Here is a 23289-nt window from a genome sequence, read left to right on the forward strand (position 1 = left end):
GAGTTAGTATAAGGGGCCAAACCCTCTGTATGCTTTGAGAACTTGCATGTGAGGAAATGGACCCTCAGGAGGACTCTGACAAATGGTCCAACTTCCGGATGCCCAGAGGGAATATAAACTGTGGTGCACATGGAGAGGCATCTGGCTGCCCTTAGCAGTTAGCAGGTTTAGGAAAGTCACATCTAGACTTTCATGCTAAGGAGCCACCAAAGGACCTTTCCTCCGTGATTTGAGCTGTTTTGTCAAAACAGAGGCAGAAGGACTCTCTCCTTGCCAGGAGCATTATTCTGCCTTCCATAGGCACCAAGAACTGTCTTCTGAGTCTAAAGACACCACCTCTGACTGGAGAAGGCTTTAGGTCCCAAATCATTGAACACCAGGAAATTATTCTGAAGGTGTACCACTGTATACTTGCATTGGTTTTGAACTCATCTTTGTACTTACATATTTCCTGTATTCTTCTCAATTGGGGCAAGAGCCAGGGCTCTGGTCTGGGTGAGCCCGTGGTCTGGCACAGGATGACTTACTGCATTTTGGCAGCTTGGGCATGACACACTAACAGCAGCCATACATTATTAGGATATCGCTCTTCTGGAGCATGTTCTTACTCCTTACTGCCTGTCTCAGCTTTCCTGCTCATTACAGGCACCACCGCCTGTCTTGTTTGCTGTCTGAAAGGCTGAGAACTTGCCCAGTGGTGGTGAAGAACTCAGTGGCGTAAGAAGAGAGAGAAAATGAGTGAGGTTCAACATTGTGCTATTTTATTGAGATTCAAAAAAATGGAAGGAATTTGCTTTATAGGATAATCATACAACCTGTATTTATTGCAACTGAGGATTTGTTTACTTTATAGGTTGCTTTTAGCATTTTTATGGTTCTTACCAGCTAAGGAATTTATCACAGGCATTGGTGTGTCTTCACAACTTCGCATGCTAGTCATAGCTACTGCTGCATGTGGCGTTATTCCCCAGGAAGCAGCAGAGTTGTAAGGTTGAGTTTGTACTCCAGCCTAGTTGGATTTACACCAGACGCTCCAGCAACCTCCCCTAAGAGCTCCTATTGCAAGATGAGAAGTCTGAGGGGACATCAAAGGTCCTTAAAAGATGACTTACATATATCACAAAGAACAAGCCCTAAATAGCCCTCTGTCAGGCTTAGGTGTAAGAAAACGATATAGATGTTACTTAATTAGTCCCTTATTATTTGGGCTGATCTCAGCTCTGCAGTGACAGTCCTGAAATTCATGACTATTTACTGTCACAGCTACTTAGCAAACCCAGCAGGAACTTGCAAGAGCAACCCGATGCAAGAGGCACAAAATAATAAAATTAAAGTAAACAAACCGAAGAGAATGAGTGTCAACATTGCTGACCCTGGCTGCAGCACCAACTTTGACTCCTGCAACACTGTGAAACTGGTGGGAACTTGTGAGTGGACAGAGGAAAGATGTAGTAAGGGGCAAGAGGCTACTACCTGAAGTTAGCGGTGAGTTTGGAAACTAGCAGTGGTATTTTTACATATTGCTGAACTAACATGTGGGCAGTCAACATACTGGGGTAGTGGGTAGGAAGGCAGCAAAGCTTTTCTGGCTTCTTGAGGAGCCGTGCTGCCCAGTCTCCCATCATGGATCCGCAGCTGAGAGGTGTCTCTCCTGGGATGTTCTGCATTTCTGCCACACAGCACCTCTGGTCCATCACCAAGCCATGCAGTTGTGTGCAAGACAGCCTCTCACACATCACTGCAGGTCCCACAAATCTACACTGCACAAACAGGATAGTGTCATGTCAACTTTGTTAATGTAGGATGCCACTTTTTTATAATTGATTTTCTTGGTTGTTTGGTCAGCTGGTTGGTTGGTCATTTGAAAACAACTGAACTTTGGAAATTTGTGGTAGAGGATGCAGGTGTTTTAAGATTTCCCTGTCAATGCAAGTGGCTGTAACAGGATGTTCTCTGTAGCTCAGTACAATTTTAAATGACTCAAGCAAGGAACTCTTGGCCACTTATTTGGGGCAGCTGTTCCAGAGACTAGTAAGCTTCACTCCTGAATCCAGTCTGAACTTCCCTTTGCTCAGAAAGTTTGGGCTTATTTTCCACACAGGGCAAGGTGAAAGTGTTGTCCTTCTCTCTTGCTAAAGGAGCATGTTTCCCAGCAGACCTGCTGCCTCTCCTTTTTGATGACAACTTTAGTTTCAAAGGCGGAAATGAGTTTTTGCCGCTTTTCACTTCAGTTCACCTGCAGAGCCAGGGGATGGAGATGTATCCCATTCTGAGTCACTCACACATCTGAGTTGTCAACAAAAGGTCAGGCTTCAGGGATAAATTCTTCACTCACACAAAACCATTGAGCACTTCTTTCACTCTTACAACAGTCCAGCAGTGGCCCAGATTGGCTGGAGAGGTTGCACAATCCCTGTCCGTGAAGGTTTGTCAGGATCAAACTGAACAAAGTCCTACACAACCTGATCTGATCTCAGAGCCAACCCTGCTGGAAGCAGGGGGTTGGACTAGAGACCTCCTGACACCCCATCAAGCCTCATTTTCCTATGAACCTTGGGCCAGCTCTTCTGATCTGATTGAGCTGACCCCTGAACATGAAGTGGAGAAGGGAGGGAAGGTAACATCAGCTAACTGCCCTAGAAATCAGTTCAGACACCAGAACCTGCAGAGATGGGGGGATCATCTTGGTACATCTCTTTCTACTAACACCCTCTTTTGTTGGAAGGTGTGAGGAGCTGTATGGTAAGACCATTGCTGAGGGTTGTTCTGGGAAAAGTCTCTTCAGAAGGTGAATGCACTCTCTTTAGGTTTTGGGTGCACTGGGTGACAGCACAAAAGCAGAGCAGTGGCTGAGGATGTTGTCCTGGCAATCGTCTCAGAGATGATAATGAGGTTGGAGTTTATCTCCATGTTTCAGGTACCCACACTCCCATCAGAAAGATCATAACTGATGCCTTAATAGCATGAGCTGGTAGAGCTTGAGAAATTATTCACTATGGTTTTCACTTTTTTTTTAAAAACCTTTTCCCATGTTGAACATATTTGATCATTTATTGAGATCCTGATATCTAAGAATTGCCATAATTTTGCCATTAGCTTTGTGGAGTTAGGTCTTGAACTCAATTCATTGTCAGACATAGGTTTTTACCACAGCAAGTTTAATGTCCTACTAATGTTTTACTCTAATGCCAGCTGGAAGGGAAGAGTGAGAACACCTCAGGAGAAACAGGCCTCACTTCTGATGCAAAGGGAGCTTTTAAAAGGGAAAGAGAAGAGCACAAAAAGCTTCTGGCTGAGAGTCACGGTGTGGTGATGGACCTCCGCTGGCAAATCCAGCACAGTGAGAAGAACTGGAACCGGGAAAAGGTGGAGCTCCTGGACAGGCTTGATAGAGACCGACGAGAATGGGAACGTCAAAAGAAGGAGCTGCTCAGGCGGATAGAGCAGGTAAGGAGTTATCTTGGGTTAAGCAATGGCTGGCTGCAAGCATGAGGCATTGCACCATTACTACACTCAGGCCAAGGTCAAGACTGTATTAAGAAGCAGCCCGGGAACAATTTTGGTTCCTTGGCTACATCAGTGTTTCTCATGCTACAAAACAATTTACGTACACAAGGGAGTGAAAGGAAAATGCTCGTAATCCCTATAAAAGACCTCTTATGAGAAATCAACTCCAGGTTAAAGGCCATTTCCTGCCTCATTTCAATTACCCCAGACAGGCATGGTCACATCGATTCATTCTGTTTGAAAGCTTTTGTGCATCTCTTTGTGCTAAAACACTTAATCCCACATGCAGGGTTATTCAAGGTTTGATATACAGCTTCCTGCCAAAAAAGTCTGTACATATGTGAGTTAGCCACCAAAGATGCAGATGCTGTGACTATTTCACCTCAGCTGAAATCTTTTTCTCTAGGAAAGGAACCCAGGTGTTAACATGAAGAGCCCTGACTGATAACAAAGAAACAGCTATCAATGCTAGATATTCAGAAGACACTTCTGACCTTATCCCATGAATTATGTGCACACCTCTGCTATCATTTGCAAATCTGATAACTGCATACCTGTGCCCTTGTTTTTTCTGCCTATCTGTACTTTCATCTGCTTAGTATTAGAGACAAATTATACCTAATGAATTTATTATCTGGCTGGAACCCACACAAAATTTAAAGAGTTTAACGAGGGAGAGTTAATACACAATTTTTGACTGAACATTGTTCAGCTCTGAGTCATGCATTCCAGGAAAAGTAAGAAAAACAACTGAAATTGTGGGTCCTCAATTAACTGAATACCTTCTGTCCTTAGGACATCAGAAATGGAACAGCACCAGATTTGTGCATGCTCTCTAGGGAGCACTGTGCTTGAATGAAGCATGAAGTAGCTTCACAGGTTAAGTTGATGAAAGCCTGGTGTAACTTCATGACCAGTTTTTGAAAAGGGTTCGTTATCTGTGTCTCATGTTCCCATGCCTGAGCTGCAACAAGAAGCTGAAGAAAAGATACCAGGCTGTAAATATTATGAGTGCAAGACTAAACCTCAGTTTAAGCTATGGCTGTTAAACCCACAGAGAAACATTTTGGAAAATCCTGTACTCTATGAATATTTCTAAAATCACTGCTAAAAGTGTAGGTCTGAGTGGGCAGTGACCAATGTGAAGGTTTTACAGACAAAAAAAGGTGATTTTTGAGCTTCTAAATTTAAAAATGTAAATAAATTATATTCTGGAATTTTTTTTGAGCTTCTAAATTTAAAAATATCAATACATTGCATTCTGGATTTTTTAATCTCCCATTTATCTGAGCGTTTTTATGTATACTTCATGCAGCTTGTTGAGCTAGCCCTTATAATTCAGCCCACTAGTACATCTCCTAAGATAAAACAACCAATGCCTATGAGCTAGGAAGGCTTGTAGCAGAGCTCTTCATCCAAATTACCTGGTTTCCAGGGTTCAGTGCAGAAGATGCCAAGTTCTCCAACTGGGCTTGTTTCTAACTGTTGAGTTTCGGTGGTCAAACTGCCTCCTGTGGATTCTTCATGCATGATGGAAATTAAATAACCCACAGAAAATTTCCCAATATTGTGTCCACTAAGGATGTGGACACAAACTTTTCTTCAGAGGGTCATGGGTACCTCTTTGGATGTTTATGCTGCTGTCCCTATGAACTGTATTTTTTAATATTATCTCTTCAGTGTATCCTCAATAGCTTGAGGGACTTAAGCTGGTTAAAGACTGCTTTTTCTATTCCCTGGGAATGGGGCACATTGAAGGAAGCAACAGAGAAGTCCCTATTAATGTTACCTAGCCTTTAATTCTCTTTAAACCTGACATAACCTCTCAGTGTTGTCTTGAGAGAGCCTACAATATAGCTCTTAACTAGTCCTGGAGCTGATTTCTTTTGTTACTATTCTTAAACGTCTAGGTTTCAACTACATATTTACTGTATGACACAGTTGTACACAGCATTAGCAATAGATAAGGGAAATAAAAAATATTATATCATCAAGATAATTTCAGACAACTAGATGATCAGAAATAGCATTTGAAATCTTGACTACCTGCCTGCAAAACTTCATAACTCCATCTTTGCTTATAATCAAACATTTCCCTGTGTGACAGGAAGCTTCCAAATATTTGCAGGCTTTTAGTTGAATGTCCTCTCAGATTGCAGTCATGCCCTGCTTTATATGGAAACAATTAATATATCTCTGAAGTCTTTCTCCCCAGGGTTCTGTGTGTATTCCATGTATGGAGATACGTAGAGGATGAGGAGACTACACCAGTGGATATTTTTGAAAAACAGAGTCTAAGAGATAGCAGAAACATGTGTGCCAAATTTAATACTAATGCTTTATGCCTGTCTGCTTTCACACAGCTCCTGAATAATACATGTACGATAAGGGGGAAGCTCACACCAATGTATAAAATATATAAAATACTTTACTCTGGATGGTTATGGGAATACTGCTTGGATATAAAAAACATGATGACCTACTTTTTTCAGAGCTCAAAGTTGTGGTTTTTTTAAGTACACTGTCACTTTGTTTTCCCTTAGAGAATCTCCCTCCACTGTGCTTCTGAAACTAATTGTACACAGAACACACTGGCAAATATTAAAATCCACAAAATCACTGTATGAAAAGTTGTGTGTTTAAAGGTATAAACACCTCAGGACTCAAAATCATTAGTCACCTGAAAAGTTAGGCCAGTACTTCTCCCTTTAATTCTCCTGTCAGCTGTCCAAGATTCAGAGAGTGAGCCAGTATCTGTACTGTTTTCTCTTAAAGGTTCCCAGATCATTATCCTTTATAGGATCTCTGAAAATGTGGAAGGGCTTGCCATTGTAACTGTGTATACAGAAAACATGTGAATACCATTTCTCCTTGTTTTGGGTCTTGCCCATCTGCTGGGGAATGGACGCCAGGATCTCTTGAGATATACCTTCCAGCCCCTACCTTTATATAATACCTTAAATTAGCTCCTTTTAATAAAACTGTTTCAGATTTTGTATATCATGAGCAAAACACTGAAGATGCATTCCCCTTTTTGTAGACCTGAATCAAGCAAAAATCTCACTGACTTCACCCAAGTGCAAATTTAATCATTTGGGCCTAAAATATTTTGATCTGCATTAGGCAATACAATGTCTGTTTATTTTTCCAAACACATGCAACAAGATTAAAATAATATGTTTTGTAGGTCCTCAGTCTCCAGGGTCCTAGGGAGTTAACTTGCATTTCCAGGTTATTGGCATTAATCTTAGCACACTGCTCTAGCAAAACATGAGTTACTTACCAGATTCCTGCTGTCATTCATCATGTTTGAAACTATCACTTACTTCATCTATCCTGTTGTATTTACAACTAAAAGAGAAGTTGATCACATAATCTAATTTTAAGATTGGCAATTTCACTAGTGGTTCACCCTCTCTTCACCCAGCTTTTGCAAAGTGTAGTTAATAGCTTTCATGGCTCTTCTATAAACATGTATTTTCTTCAAACATGCTTTCAATGCCTAATTCATCCCCTTGACAATGCTGTTCTGTACAAATAGTCAACTTTCTAGCCATGCATTAGGGCTAGACCATCTATAAAACAGAAGCTTTTGTCTTTTGTTAAGCGGAATTTTCCACCTCTGGAAACAAGTGATGTACACTAAAGTGCAACCTTTGTATTGCTGACCAGAAGAAGAATGTATTTGTTTCAATGAGACTCTCAAGTCATTCACCCTTTCTTAAGCTTCTACTTGTATTGCTTTAGGATCTCATATCCTATTTTAAATAACAGTCAGTGTTGTTTTGTTTCCTTAAAAATCAGATTACAGACAAATGCATTTTTTTGTGTATATATACACACCGTGTGTATATCACAGAATCACAGAATCGTCTAGGTTGGAAAAGACCTTGAAGATCATCCAGTCCAACCATTAACCTAACACTGACAGTTCTCAACTACACCATATCCCTCAGTGCTGTGTCGACCCTACTCTTAAACACCTCCAGGGATGGGGACTTCACCACCTCCCTGGGCAGCCTATTCCAACGCCTAACAACCCGTTCTGTAAAGAAATGCTTCCTAATATCCAGTCTAAGCCTTCCCTGGTGCAATTTGAGGCCATTCCCTCTTGTCCTATCGCTTATTACTTGGTTAAAGAGACTCATCCCCAGCTCTCTGCAACCTCCTTTCAGGTAGCTGTAGAGGGCGATGAGGTCTCCCCTCAGCCTCCTCTTCTCCAAACAACCCCAGTTCCCTCAGCCGTTCCTCGTAGGACATGTGCTCCAGACCCTTCACCAGCTTCGTTGCCCTTCTCTGGACACGCTCGAGTAATTCAATGTCCTTTTTGTAGTGAGGGGCCCAAAACTGAACACAGTAATCGAGGTGTGGCCTCACCAGTGCCGAGTACAGGGGCAGGATCACTTCCCTGTCCCTGCTGGCCACGCTATTTCTGATACAAGCCAGGATACCGTTGGCCTTCTTGGCCACCTGGGCACACTGCTGGCTCATGTTCAGCCAGCTGTCAATCAACACCCCCAGGTCCCTCTCTGACTGGCAATACGTATAGATATACGTATAGATAAATCTGTAAACAAGCAAAACTATACATATACACATTTAATCACTCAAAATCCCGTGAGTAATAGCATCAAAGTCCTACTGCCATCTCCCTTTGCAGAAGGACCAGTACAGCAAAGCCAGCATCCCTGGAGCCAGGTGGTGATCTCATGGTGCCTTCCCAGGGCACAGGTGCCTTGTTCCTGGGGTAGGATGAGTTCTGCAGAATGCCATACACTACATAAGTAATTGCTGTTCCTTTTAATTTACCTCATTTCCAGCTTCAGAAAGAAGTGAGCCCACGAAGAGGAGGTGGTTTTCTGTGTGACCAGAAGGAGAGTAACCTTCGTCCATTTACGACCCAGGGGAACCTTCACATGCCTCGTCCGATGGGGTCAAGATCCTACTCTGATTCAGATGCCATTCAGTTTGATGATCGGTCACTGTCTAAGCTGAAGGAGAGCGATCGGTGCAGTGCCACAGAAAACCTCTTTCTGGAGTCGCTGTCTCTTGATTCCCCCGACGAATCTGATGAGCATCGGTCTCGGCAGCTGGAGCGGGAGAAATTCTTGACTGGACTAACGGAAGTATGTGCTCTTCTACCTTTTATCAAGCCAGCGTGTTGTCTCTTATGTCAGAATATGTACAGCATCCCTGCTGTAGGAAGTGAGGTATTGTGTCACAGGCACTGCTTACAGTTACCCAGTAGTGAATTTTGTATGGACAAGATTTTGTTCCTTGTTATGAGCTGATTAGACCAGTGTCAGTCACCTGAGAAACTGGGAGCTGGCCTAAAGATCCCAAAGATTTCTTCACCTTGTGGCCGTTCATATTATGTATGATAACTGTATTTGATGCAACATACTGGTTTAGAAGGTCTTAAATCTCTTTCAGTTGTAAGTAGATACATATATATGAAGAAACATGGGCTATATTTTGTTAGCAAATCAGTAAGTGCTGTAGAGAGGCACTTCTGGTTGTTCCGTTGCGGTTGTCTTCTAAATAGATTAGCATGAGTAAGTGAGATGAGATGTTAAAAAAATAAAGTTATTCTTCGTCAGCAAAGTGTCTACCCTGAGATCACACCATAAAGCTATAAAGATGTAAAACAGAATCCTAAGAGATGCCATTGGGCCATAGTGAATGTAGTCTGTGTCCTGCTAAAATCAGCACCACCACAGGCTTACTTTCACAAGTTCCAGGTTTTCAGTTTTCTTTATATTGTTGCTGAATGAAACCCGGGATCCCCATCCCCACATGCTAGTACAAAGTAGCCTGTGAACTGGCATATGATATTAGTGGCATTGAGAATGTTCACACTAACCACAACTATACACTTTAGTGGTTCCTGTGAAATTAAAAACACATTACAACTTCAAAATGCTAATATCATCTCCTTTATTTTCTGTTGTTCCTTGGATGTTAGTGGCTGTTACAGAACAAGAAGCATTTGGAGACTGCCAGAAGATAAAATTACCAAGCAGGCAGCAAGTTGCTTGATGCAAGTTCTGAGTACTTCCTTCTTGCCTGAAAATTCAGATTTGTGCACATGGGTTAGACATTCAGCTTGTGCTCTGAGCACGTAAATACTGGTTGAGCAAATTGGGAAGTAGAAGCTTGCCAGCCAAAGATGTATCTGTGCACTCTGGCTTGAAAATTTGACCACTCTGGAAAAGAGTTTGTCAACAGGTCAAATCTCAAGCTCCTTGCAGGACCAGATTCACTGGTGTGCCTTGACTTGGATGTGTATGCCTGTGAAAATTTGTCCCAAGCATTTCTTTGAGACGTATAACATTGTTACTCAGCTAAAGGATTGGCAAATCAAGTTCCTTGAGAGGAAGAAGAGAAAAAAATATTAAAAGAGGCAAGAAATGTGACCACTCTTCTCACACTTTAAGTAGCTGTAGGTACATGTATGTTCCAGTTATATTTTCCTCCCTCAGTGCCATAAATGTATGGATGGCAGTGTGGGATCCCATATTTATTATTTCTTAGCTTTTATTTCGTACATGTCGAAATGCTCAGTGAAGAATATTGGTACCAGTTTCAGGGATCTGGTTTGTGTTTAATTTTGATTGCTGTTTTCTTTCCTTCAAATTCAGTGTGATATTTAAGAAGGGAGATCTCTCTTCCCTTTTCTGTTTTCCATATATTATCACCATTAACAAAAGTGTTGGCAGCAAAATTTGGTCCTTGGAGGTGATATTTGCATAGCTTCTTTCCTTCAAAACATGCTTTAGAGAAACTTGAGCAAAGTCATTTCCCCTCAGAGGTTTGCTCAAGTGAGGCTGATTGGAGTTTAATGAATAGCTTAAATGAGGATGCACAGAGGCAACTGCAGCCTGCTGACTTCCTCTCCACTGTATTTTCTCTGTGGTACTAACTGCAGTAGAAGTCAATCCAGTCTTCAGCCTGATACTCCATTCTGTTAGATCAGATTTTCTCTGCAGTAACTCCTCCAGGATTATTCCAGACTTATACCAGAGTGAATGCAAGGAGGATCAGTTTGCTCCCATTTTTTTCCCCTGACTCTGGATAAATACCAGAAAGGTGTTTGCTGAGTTAAGCGGTGCTCTTTTTGAATAGTCACAATTTGAAATACACTTCTGTGTTGGTAATGATCTTGATTTCTTGAGGTTGAATAAAAAGTAATAATACTCTTTTTTTCCTGATCATATTTTGTATTGCCTATAGTTTATTAGAAATCTAAGCAAACAGTTAAAATAATAACTGTAGAGCAATTGCCTCAGAAGTATCTCTTAAAAAACCCAATTCATTATGGGAATTGTCACAGGGAAATAATTGCCATAAAAACATCTTAATGCCGTTAGCAAGCTGTAGGTATTCCCCTTACGAAACAAGTAATAGTCTTCCCACACATTCAACATAGCTAGCTTAATGAGTTTCAACTGGTGCCATTTGTTGGTTTCTGGAGAACATCTAATGAAATCTTATGTCAGAGGACCCCAGTTTATCCCTTATTTCAGCTCAGCTAGGTCTCTGGTATAAAGCAGATTGCCTCCACAGAACAAATTCACTCCCAAATACATAGTCCAAACCAATATATTGTAGACATGGAAAAAAGCCATTTACAGCTTACTTCTATTTGTGATTGTGCAGGACTATAAAAGTTCAAGGTTATTCAGATTTGGCATTCAGGCTTTCCCTGTGCATTCTGTTGTCCTGATGGGATTGCCCATTCTGCCGTCTATGTAGAAAGGGAAGAATATTCCCACTGGCAAGTTAATATTCCTTATCAGAGAGAAAATCAGCCACTTTTTAGAGACAAACATACCTGGTGCAACTAACAGGAAGTGAATGACAAAATGCCCGCAAGCTAATGCCACCAACAGGTTCAGAAATAATTTATGCTGTTTGTTTCTGTTTTAATTCAGGAGGAAGAAACACACAAAGGAAATCTTCAAAGGTGAGTAAAATTTACAGGGAAAAACCCAGCAAATATTCAGCTGCCAGAGCTATAGGTCTCTGGCATCCAAACCACAGACCTGGGGCATAGCCATGCTGCCTCCTAAGCAAGCCAGATTAATGGATTTACCCAGGGATTAATCTGTCTCAGTGTGTTTCTGTTCTACTCTGATTAACTTAGGCCACGTTCAGCTGTGGTGCACAAAGATCAAACTGAATGGAAGCGCATGAAGCTGCAGCTTACATTGAAGGCTACGCCTGCCTTAGCAAGTAGTGCAGACTGTAGACATGGTTATACAGAGGAAAACAATTAGTGCTGAGGACCTGACGTGCCCCTGCATGTCAAGGATATTTTGCTTTGGACTAGTTCTGGTCTGATCCCATGGGTTGAATACCCACCTAGCCCTAGAGTGCATCAGTTGTGCTTCTGGAGAGCATCTTCCAGCTCACTTTCATCCCAAAGGAACCCAGCCAATGCTTTCTGAGATTGCCCCCTGATGCAAACCAGAGCATGTGAATAGGAGATCCATTTCAAAACTGCACTCCTGATCTCACCTAACTCCCTCACGTAGGTGTACCCTAACTGCAACTAGTGCTTTTGATTAAAAATTCACAGTGTGATTTTACTGTATCCTCCGGACCACTGATATATAAAACTCACTGCTTGCTGAATCGTCACCAAGCTTGAGTTACCTCATTGAGCTGACTCTGATAACTATACTCATTTGCATTTTTAAGTAGTCCCATTCAGAAAGCTTCTTTTCTTGTTTGACTTTTTCTTAAAACAAACCAGTAGGACAACTCAGCTGAACACTTGTGATTTGTACAAACTAGCAAAATGCAGGAAAGCCAAGAATCCAGCATTATCACATAGCAATTCCCTTCAGTTGAATCTTAGCACGAGCTCAACTCACCAAGCTGGTTCAATGTTACAGCATCTAGTCTGGATGTTCCCCATCGCTGTGCACCAGCTGTGCAGCCTGGGCAATCTCAGGAGTGGGGGTGGACTTGCCCATTTCCCAGCAAGTCAGAAGTACTCCATGCTTGCTTTGAAAAGTGTGCCTTGTATTTGTCGTAAACACTCATTTTCTGTGAATAGTATATTTCTGAAATGCATCCTACTGCTCCATATTTCAGATATTTTGCAAGCAGTAATCCATGAGACAGCAGTAAATTAAGAGCCATTAATAAACCATTTGGTACTTTTAATGACACATCAGGAATGCACAGCTATTTTAAAGATAATAAAAGGGAACTTTAATGAAGGAGAGGGCTTCAGTGGTTTTATATATAAGCAGATAGTGAAAGTCGGGTTTCCTGAGTTTGCTGCTGAAAATAAGTTGCTCTGTGAGAGTTTCCAAGCCTGTGAGTGACTCTCTCGTGTTCCCCTCTCCAGGGCGATGTCCGTTTCTTCCATGTCAGAATTTCAGCGCCTCATGGATATTTCTCCATTTCTACCAGAAAAAAACTTGCCTTCATCCAGCAGCAAAGATGACATAACCCCTCCCCTGTCGCCTGATGATCTGAAATACATCGAGGAGTTCAACAAAAACTGGGATTACAGTAACACGAGGAACCATGGTGGGGCCACCGAGAAGCCTGCAGAAGGCTGGGCAGAAAGGACAGAAATTGGGAAATCTGGGAATGATCCTGCTTCAGATCCCTTCCAGGCATCATCATGGTACCTCACCACCAGTGTCACTATGACAACTAACACCATGACCAGCCCGGAGCACTGCCAGAAGCAGCCAACGAGGAGTCACGGTGTAACTGAAAAAATGGGAGTTCGGGTGTTTCACAGCCCACCAGTTGTCCGTAGGTTTGATAACTCGGTGATAGCTGGCAGCGAAGGGAAAAACCAGGTTGAGCCGGACTTCCTGTTTTCTGTGACCAAAGCTATGGGGAATGTTGCTGAGACAAAAGGTGCTTCCTCGGATATGTTTGGAAGATGGTCTTGTGACCTGGCCAAACATCATAAGGATTTTCTGGAGAGTGGTCTTCATCCCATTGAACGTCCTATTTGCACTACTGTGGGCTTTGCCTCACCCTTGCACAGCTTGGAGATGTCCAAAAACATGAGTGATGATATGAAGGAGGTCGCTTTCTCTGTCCGAAACGCAATACGCTCTAACTCTAATTCAACAGAGCCTCAGTTTAAGGACACCGCGTGTCAAACCAATGGTATGAGAACGACAGGGACACAGACCACCCAGACGATCAGTGTTGGCTTGCAGACAGAAACCCTGCGCAGTATCACCAGCAGTCCACACAAGTGTCTGACACCAAAGGGGGGGTCCACGCCTGTCTCTTCACCATCCAGAAGCCTAAGAAGCAGGCAAGTGACCCCCGTCATTGAAAAGGTCCAGGCTAAGTTTGAACGCACATGCTGCTCCCCCAAATATGGCTCTCCAAAGTTGCAAAGAAAAATCCTTCCCAAATCAGACCAGCCAAATAACCGGACTTTGCCTGGCACACCTCAGAAAGGATTCAGTGAGTCCGCTTGGGCTAGATCAACCACTACAAGGGAGAGTCCTGTCCACACCACTATCAATGATGGCCTCTCCAGTCTGTTCAACATTATTGACCATAGCCCCATCTTTCATGAGACCTTCCAAAAATGCCCCAGGTCTAGCAGCCGGTCCAGGTCAGCAGAACCCAGACCGGAACTGGGCCCAGTGCAGGAGCCATGTACAAATGCCCGTGGCAGATCACCCAGTCCTCTCCGGTTGGGGACAGAGACACAAAAGGAAGAAGGGACTGAGGTGACAAGTATCAGGCAGGACTTATCTGCTCCTCCAGGGTACACACTTACAGAAAATGCTGCCAGGATCTTGAATAAGAAACTTTTGGAGCATGCCTTAAAGGAAGAGAGAAGGCTACCTTCACACAGCCCACCAAATCTTAGCAATGACAACAGCACAGGAGAAATTGTCAAAGTAGATCCAGGGTCCATAGAGGTAATGAGTTTGTTTGTTTTTCCTCCTATAGCTAAATGCACTCTTCTTTGAACAAATGCATTATGAGATCTCTTGCAGTCCTAGTGAGTATTTACAATGAATATCCTAGTCCTGTCATGGTACCACCAGCGAGTCCCAGTCATGAAGCTATTGGATTAGTCACTGAAGAACTCATTAAAGAATTGAGTTTCTATCCTGACAGCTTATCGGGCTTGAAAGCATCGGAAGAGCTTTATCCTTTACAGGATAAAGATGCCTTTACAGGATAAAAATGGTTCTCCCCTGAATGACTGGGATAAGGGTTTTCTGTCACAAAACACACCACATGTTACAGGTGCTCTAGGGACTCTAGGTTTGAGTAAATTTCTCTTTCATGCTGGATGGAAAGGTAGACTCTTTCTCCTACACAAGAATGGGTGTTAACAAGTTTGTGTGAAAAACAGTCTCAACAATACCCTGAACCAAAACTTCAGGGCCTTCAGCATATCTTTTCTGGATGTATCTGATTAAGTTTGGCTCGGGTCTGTGAATGTGATTAAATGGCATGACATTTGGTGTTGACTGTTGCTGCCTCACAAAGTAAGAAAAAGAAAAAAAAATATAATCAACTAGTCTAAACACATACCTATTTAGTGTTTGAGAAGTCTTTATTGATATTTTGCTGTCAACAGGGTAACAGTCACCATCTGTCTCAGCAAGTATATTAGGGGTCAGAGTCTCAGGTACAGTAATGTGCTAGAGCAATCAACAAAAAAGAGAGTGTCATGATGGAAAAAAGCTTTCAGTTATCAGTGTCCAAGCCTCCTGTTTCTGGTGAACCTTTGTGCACATGAGAGTGTTGCCCTGAGGAGGCCTGGAGAAGCTGAATTATGCCCAGATCTTACCAGTGTGTGTTGCCTTTCTGGTACAGCACTGAAATGACATGTGTCCTGCTGGTCGGTGATACTCCCCAGGGCAGGGGCAGGAGCCTGTCATCCTCTCTGCCCTGTGCTGCCCCTTTAGCATCCTGATGTTTTGGTGGGCCCCGGTCGCAGGGCAGCAGCTCCTCCTTGACCCCTGTGCACCCCAGTCATCCCACCTTGGCCCCGCTCAGCTGACTCCTGCCACTTCTGCCTCAGGTAGCCTCAAGGGAAGGTTCAAACCCCATTTTCTAACTCAACATTTGGCTTGAAGGATTTGTGGGAACCTGAGCGCTGAAACTTTTGGTCTGCAGCTTGCCTTGCACTAGTGGGTGGTTCTCAATAGACAATCGGTTCCTATTTTTAGGTACTTCTCAGAGGACATGATCTTCTTTGCCTAACAGAGGATCCAAAGCTGAGGATATATTCCCTATATGCAATTTAAACAGATATAAATAAGGGAAGTTTGTACGTATAAAAAAGAAACCACATGCACGTTATAAGTAATGGTGAATGAAAGTGGGCTTTGTGCACAAAACTCAGAGTGAATAAAAGTGGAAAGCAGACTCATTTATTTGCCTCTTTCTAGTTATCTCTGTATTTTGTCCCTAGTTTGAAAATAGTTGAAATATTGGGAATGCACTACCAGTCCTTATTAGAAAGTGTGTTGTACTCTTACAGGTTCGACTTAGCTTTGCCTTCAAGGCATACCTGGAAACTCTTGATTTCCTCCTGCATCTTTTAAATGTCTCAGCAGATTTCAAGTATAAGTAAACTGATGTCATCCCATATCACCACAAATTGCTGTTAGCAAAATACAATACTCAGTACCTGAGTTTGATGCACGGAGAGATTTGGGTCAATGCTGTTTAGCAAAAACTCATTGACCATCAACCTGGGAGAAAAATTGCTCCTCTTTGTGAATTCTCAGTACCTTTTGCCTGATTTTTTGAGTTCCGAGCCTCAGAGCTAAGACTTGTTTTTCCTTGCAACTCTTACTCAGTTGTTATGACTGTTGTCTAGATGTACAGTTTATGATCTTTGGGTGGTCCTGTCATTTCTCAGGAATGTGCATTGAAAAGGAAGGTGCTGGTTATTTACATGAACTTAGCTTTTCCTAGGTGAGGTGATGCTTTGCAAGAGGTACTTAATGGAGCATGGGTTCGCTGCTGAAAACAAAACTGCAAATAAGTTTAGACCCTGCAGATGCCTTGGGTTATTTATGGATTACACTGACCACAGAAATTACACTTTGTACAAATTCTACTTAGCACATTTTGTACAAAGCCAGACGCAGCAGTTAGTGAATTATGATCTTGAAGGAGGCAGGCCGTGCCAACCTCCCGTAGATCCCTGTTCTGCTTTCCCCTCACCTGTTGGTTTCTGGCCAAGACAAGTGACCTTACCACCAAATGCCTTCTTGTTTCTGCAGTCATGGCATGGTATATTAATGACTTTTAGACTTGCACAGAGCACCTGTTGGTGGCTCTTCTTTAATTTGAACTTCTGAGTGGTTTAGTTACGTAATTTCCTTTTATATTCCTGCTGCAAATATGAAATTTAGTTAATATATATATTTTAAAATTTACGTAAAAATGTATACGTGCATGTGAGTGTATATGCGTACAGAGTAGTAATAACTTTGTATTTTCTAACTCACCCAGAGCTGCTTATAAGCAAATTCATATTCACCCAGTGCAGTCTACTAGTGTCTTACCCTGCTAATTCACTAAACCACTATCTTACTTGGGATTTATAAATATTGCTATTAAAAGTGCAGATAGCATTACGTACCTAACAACATAAGAGCTGTATGAACATTTTTCTTCTATGACTAGCAAGGGTGTAAATCACAGAGGTTCCACAACAGTCCTGGGCTGGGGGTCAGACTCATTTCTGGAGACAGCACTGTGAAAGGACCGTCCACACAGACCCACGGAGGAGAGGGCAGCTGCTGCGTCCTCTGCTCGCCAGGGCAGAGCAATTGCCACAACACTTGCCACTGAACCATTCAGCATGGGAGGGCCAACATTAAAAAGAGGGGAAAGTGTTGTCAGAATTAAAGGGCTTTTGTTTTCATTTGAGTCTCCCGTCCAGCGTCGCTGTTAAATAGGAACAAGGGAGAAGGATGAGGCAAAGGGCTTTCATGAAACCTAAGCAACATAAGCATGAGCAACACAAAATATCAGTCACTTTTTCGCTTGTTAAATATTTCCTAAGCAGAAATTCTCTCTTGAACTCAAACAAAGGGGAAAAAAAGAGCTTTATTCTTCTTTCATAGTAATGTGGTTTTTCCCTAGCCCTAATCAAGGTTGGCAAAGGATAACCGATGTCTTTCTCTGCTGAGTAGAAATGTTTGGTTTGTTTAATGCTATATCCACTTCTGAGACTGTGCTAGGATTGTAAAAGGTTTGTTTGTTTGCTTCTTTCCTTTATAAATCTTTTTCTGCTAGTGGCTTATCTTTTATTTTTGATTATTAGTTTCCCTGTGATAACAGCGGTAACATGATCTGAATGGGTAGTAACATCCGGAGACTTCTTCCTTGCTGACATGAAATCTTCACTTCAAAAAAATAATTGATTAAAACAGTTCTTTCCAACCTACTTGCTTTCTTTTTCTTTTCTGTCTGTTCTGTCCAGAACCAAACTGTCTTATTAACTGCCCCCTGGGGACTCTAACCCTGCCTGCCTCACTGCTGTAAGTCCTTTCTACCTTGTTTCCAGAGCCTTCCAAAAGCGGTCATTTTTGTACGTGTGGGTTAACAAAGGGAAGTACATGACTCCAGAGGTATCGGTGTGCACCCAACATCCCTGCGGGGTCCTTCGTATGCGACGGTTAGGAAGCACTCAGGATAGGAGCCCACCTGCTGTCTCCTGCAGCAGCACGGGCTATGAAGAGGTCACACTTAAGTCAGAATTTGTGCTGTTGAGGTTTTTTGTTAAACTTTAAAAAATTGGCAAAATTTAAGACCTACATAAAGGTATGCAAAAACGTTGGGGAGGGATTCAGATTTGTAACAAACTTTTTTTTTTTTTTTTTTTTTTTTTTTGACAAAGACATAGCACTGTGCAGGGCTTCTGGCTGCCCTAGAGTGTGTTCCCTCTGGCCATGGCTACAGCAGCAGGTGGAGAGGGCTGGGGGTCGGCTCCAGCACCAGCCCGTGGCTGACGGTCACCTTTGCTCATTAAGCTGTTCCCAGCCCAGTTTTGGCCACTGGCTGGGGTTGCTGCAGCAGAGGGAGGGAAGAAGCTGTGCAAACATGAGCTGTGACCATCCACTCTACCTCAGAGCCAGAAAACTGTTTTATTTGTTTATTAATATAGGCATAGCCACGGTGGCTGACAGCATGGCTTAGGAAATAGCTAGAAACTAAAGCTGAAATCATCTTTCCCATTTTCAATGTCTGGGCTAAGAAGTGCTGCCTGTCCACCTGTGCCCCCAAGCAACCACCAAACTAAATTGCTCACAGAATATTAATTTTTTTTTAAACATTTCTAGCGATGGCAGCTACATGTGGTAAATGAGGATGGGGTTTCACAAACCATTCTGGGAAGTTTCCTTGTCATGGCTGGATTTAGTTAGCACATGCCGAGGAAGCCACGCTGCAGGTGGGGGCAACTGACTCAGCAGCCAGCATGCTATAAGATTATGCTGCCAGTCAGTTGTTGGCCCTGGAGCAACATCTATCGCCTGCATTGTGCTGAGCATGTGTACATCACAGATAAGACAAGCTTAACCCTGCCATTTGGTAAAAGCTGACCAACATCTGTGGGTGTGCTGGAGAGGGAGGCAGCAGCGGAAATAAATTTTGGTTTTGCCATTCTGATTCTCATTTACTGCTGTGACACTAGGATAAAGCAGCCAGACGCAAGTAGCACTATAAAGATATCATTTTAAGGCCCTGTTTAGAAAGAGGCTAAGACAAAACCTGCAAATCTCATAGCCTCAATTCACCATGTTGTGCTGCCTGTGAGTGTTGCTGTGCATATGGATTTCTCTTAACAAATCTGAGTCTAGTGGCAGCTTTCACAGACCATATGTTGCCCCAGGCGCAATGGGATAAGGTGAAGTAAGGACACGGTGTCAATCTTCTTATGTTAGCACCAATTTATATTTCAGCCTTACTGTTGTTTTAGCAAGGGTCGTTGTGAAGTGTACAGTGCAGAGATGGGGCAGGGGGCGAGGATGCAGAGGGGCAACAGTGCAGGCCGAGGCTCCGTAGCCCCCTGACCAGCTTCTGCAATGGCTTGCTGGTCTGGCTGTCTGCGAGTGCCGAAGGCAGATGAGCGCAGCTCTGCCTTGAGCTGTGATGTGCGACTGTAGATCACCCTGTTGGCTGCGTATTGCCCAAAGGCACCGAGGTTCACCCTTCACAGAGGCTTCCCCAACTCGGATGATGCACTCTCTCCAAAACACGCGCCTGCACAAGCTCCATTTCCCATACCTCAGCTCTGTGTCTTCAAAATTGATCTTTCTGTCATGTAACATTCTTGTCTGGTCCTCCCACTGCAACGGAGAGGTTCATTGGCATATCACCTTGTTTGTTCACTGCCAATCACATCATGTTACCTACTCCAATATTCTCCATCCCTAGTCACGTTTCTCCTTCTCCATGTGAAAGAGCACACTCAATCGTTTCCTTCCTACTGTATCGTTCTGCTGCTGCCTTGGTTTCCCTGTGCCTTACCACGCCAGAGCTTTTCCTTTACATTGTATCATTTCTGGTTTCTTTCTTCATTTATCACGAGTTTGCATTCTGATTTTGAGACTGGTTTTTATTGAATTCTCCTGTCCTCTCCAGTGACTGCTCCTCAGTGTACACATTTCTATAGGTTGACAAACTCCTCTGATTTGCTTTTCTAAATTACAAAGTATGCAGTGAAATTTAGAAGTTTGACTTTGGCCCTACAAGACAGAATTGCTCCTGCAGTCACTCATCTTGATGTAAGGAGCGTTCAAAGCGAGGCAGGAAGCCTAGCAGTGCTATGAGCAAAGTTCATAAGTATTAGAGGCAATTACCAACTTAGTGCCAAGGTGAAAAATCACAAGTGCAGATTGTTTCTAATCACAAAGGCAGACTAACCAAGCCTGAACAATGGAAAGTTGGGGGAGGAATAAAATTTCTGTTTTCTTCCATTTCTGTGGATGTCATCTCTAACTTAGAGTACCACTGAATCCTGTAATTCAGGTTTCAGCAGCTGACAGTAAGAAATGATGTTCCAGAAGATGAAATCTGTAGGTAAGACTCATCTTTAATCCAGCTGGAGATCATAACTACTCCCGTAGTCATTATTCAGCTGCTAAGAAGTCTTTCCCGCATGTCAGTCTGAACTCTGAAGCAGACAAAAGGAGTCAGTAGTTGATTTTGATCCCACTTGCAAATGCCAAACCTGGCCCTTTTTTGCTAGGTCAGCACTTAGAGCAATGTGATGAATAGTGGATTTTCCTGAATTATCATGCAAATGTGCTTTACAGCTCTTCTCTTTCTAGCACAAGGAGAATTAGCAAATGGAGGTTTGTCAGCTACTCCGGCTCATCCCAGACCTCTTTCTTTCATTCCCTCCTTACCTGTTCCATAAATCACCAACATACATGCAGATACCTGGAGCCTACACACAGCTGATGTTCGATGTTTGCTGCTTGCTTTTGTCCCACGACATGACAGAGGCTTAGCTTTAGTTTGAATTTCTTTTTTTTTAATTCTTTGTGCATTCAGATGGTCTCTAATTGCAAGTCACTAACCGCTGTTTTGCTCTCTTGGCTGCCAAGGAACTACCTTGTTCTGCACTAGCCCCGTCCCTCCAACCCTGCTTCTCCCGGCCAGAGAGACCAGCGAACCGGCGCCCACCATCACGATGGGCTTCACATTCCCCTACTGCCTCACAGTCGCAGTCCACCGGAGACCTGATTTCCTCGGAGGAGAGCGGAAGCAAGGAGCCGCCGGCAGAGACCCCCAGCCAGGGAGGCGAGCTGGCTTGACTCCACACGGGAATAGGGGGGCTGCGACTCGCCTCCGCCAGGTCGCCCGCCAGCCGTCTCTGCCGCGAAGGAGAGAGGTCAGCTTGGAGAGGTCAAAGATTGTTCTCAGACACAGCTGCTGAATGTCTGACCTGGGAAACAGAGGTGTTTCTGGAATGAAACAGTTAATGTGCCTGTAATAACTTAATTTTTTTCATAGCTGAGAAAACTATTTTTGTCTCCATCTTTTCTACATACAGTATATTAACAAAAAAAAAAAAAGGGGTAAAAATGATATAAAGTAAGATTTAAAATAAAATGTAAATTAAGTTTTAAGGGAATTTGAATATGTGCTCGCGCTCTCTCCAAATACTGACTGCCTTTTGGTTATATTTGCACTGTTATGTTTTCGATTTTGGTTTTGGGTTTTTTGGGTTGGTTTTTTTTTAATTTCATGTAAAACTAGGGTCTTAAGTTAATTTTATTCTATTTTAATGTCAGTGTTATCAGTTTTTAAAAGTAAGGTTCTTAAAGATGCTTCAACTGTCTGAAGCAATACTTTTAAGTAGTGAAGAAAGCCATTAAGCTCGTTCACTAGACTTGTATTAACTGAGATGGAGGGGAATACAGGTAAACACAAGAAAAAGTGTAAAAAAAAAGAATGCCTCAGAAAGTCTTATGGAGTTAGCTGTAAAATACACCTACAATACTTGACTTGCATGCCTCTGGGTCCTCGCACTTTAGTGCATGTACATACTGCTACTGTACCATCACATAAATGTGAGTCAATCCGTTTCACTGTAATATTGTTGTGAATTTACCTGTACTGTACTTTTATTGTTGGTATTCTTGCATTGGCTATACAAAAAGAGTTTTTAAATTATTGTTAGCAGGTCAACTGGCTATGTACAGCGTTTACTGAGAACTTCCTTCATTTTGGGAAAACCATGGAGATCTCTGGGCATACTAAATTGTAACTGGTCTTGTTAAAGAGTCTGTTGAAGACCATGTGAAGTGGAAATAAAACCCTCGGTATTTACAAGATGTTTGAATGCTTCATAATGGTTTTGTATGATGGTACTTCCCAGGTTCATTTAACTGGGGGGGAGACGCCCCCAAACTCCTCCTTCATTCATAAGGAAATAAGAATGCTTCTTTATATGAAATATATCATGGCAAAGCTAAATACTATGGTGTACTCCACAAACCCCTTTGAGCACTGGATCAGGCGATGGGAAGGTTTCTGAGTTCCATCACTGAACTCTGTGAAGCAGCTGCTCACACAAACAGTGGGACCCATCTTAGTTTCTCTGAGGCCATATGGCTTGTTGTTTTCGGTCATTCATGGGAGTGAAAACCAGCCAGCTAAACATAATACCAAAAATATGACATGTCCAGTGTTAATCCAAGCTTATGTCTCATCTGCATTACACACCAAGACCAATAAAACCAGGGCTTTTTGTAAAACTGGTGGCTAACACTGAGAAGTAAATGCAGCCCAGAATTCAGTGATGGAAGCCTCTTGAGCTACTTCTGGGACCATCTGTTTGGCCACATGTTTCCTCTGGAAGCCCCAGAACTGCTCTGACTAGTTATCCCATCGCTGAACTGGCTCATTCCTGTTCAGTTTCCTTTGCCGAGGTTTTCTGAGGCTTGTTTGTTAAAGAGCACCATCTGGGATCCCTAGAAGCCTTCCTGGTTAGCTCTGTCAAGCGATAAGCCCCTCACATCCCATCCTGCTGCCTCATGGCCAGCTTTCTAGGAAGTTTAATTCAGCTGTTGGATGAGAACAAACTCCCTAAGCTCCCAAATAACAGCCAGTTGAGTTATCCCATATCAGGTAGGACCAGTGTCAAAATGTCCACCTGTGGGTCATCATTATGAAAATTCACTTGCCAAGATAGGCAGTAACTGAAAAGTACTGTTGTCTAATGGGTCTCTGGTGCCCCAGCCAAAACAAGGGGTGTCCAGTGCCAGTCTTGAGCAACAATGGTCATATTAG

At 42.8% G+C, this 23289-nt stretch overlaps 1 protein-coding gene across 8 annotated transcripts in view; it reads left to right on the forward strand.

Annotated features, from left to right (window-relative positions):
* The window catches only part of MTCL1 (microtubule crosslinking factor 1), a 111644-nt gene extending 89313 nt beyond the window's left edge, over positions 1 to 22331 (forward strand). For 7 of the 8 annotated variants that reach the window (XM_074821795.1, XM_074821805.1, XM_074821823.1 and 4 more), the window contains 5 exons: positions 3193 to 3447; positions 8328 to 8633; positions 11442 to 11473; positions 12869 to 14429; positions 21099 to 22331. In XM_074821795.1, coding sequence (XP_074677896.1) covers positions 3193 to 3447; positions 8328 to 8633; positions 11442 to 11473; positions 12869 to 14429; positions 21099 to 21308 — 2364 coding nt within the window. In that variant the 3' untranslated portion in view covers positions 21309 to 22331. Of the gene's footprint in view, positions 1 to 3192; positions 3448 to 8327; positions 8634 to 11441; positions 11474 to 12868; positions 14430 to 17968; positions 18027 to 21098 lie in introns of all 8 variants that reach the window. The other variant, XM_074821856.1, reaches the window with a different exon arrangement.
* Positions 22332 to 23289: the final 958 nt, after the last annotated feature.

The sequence above is a fragment of the Strix aluco genome, chromosome 1 (assembly GCF_031877795.1).
Source record: "Strix aluco isolate bStrAlu1 chromosome 1, bStrAlu1.hap1, whole genome shotgun sequence".
Taxonomy (NCBI): Eukaryota; Metazoa; Chordata; class Aves; order Strigiformes; family Strigidae; genus Strix; species Strix aluco.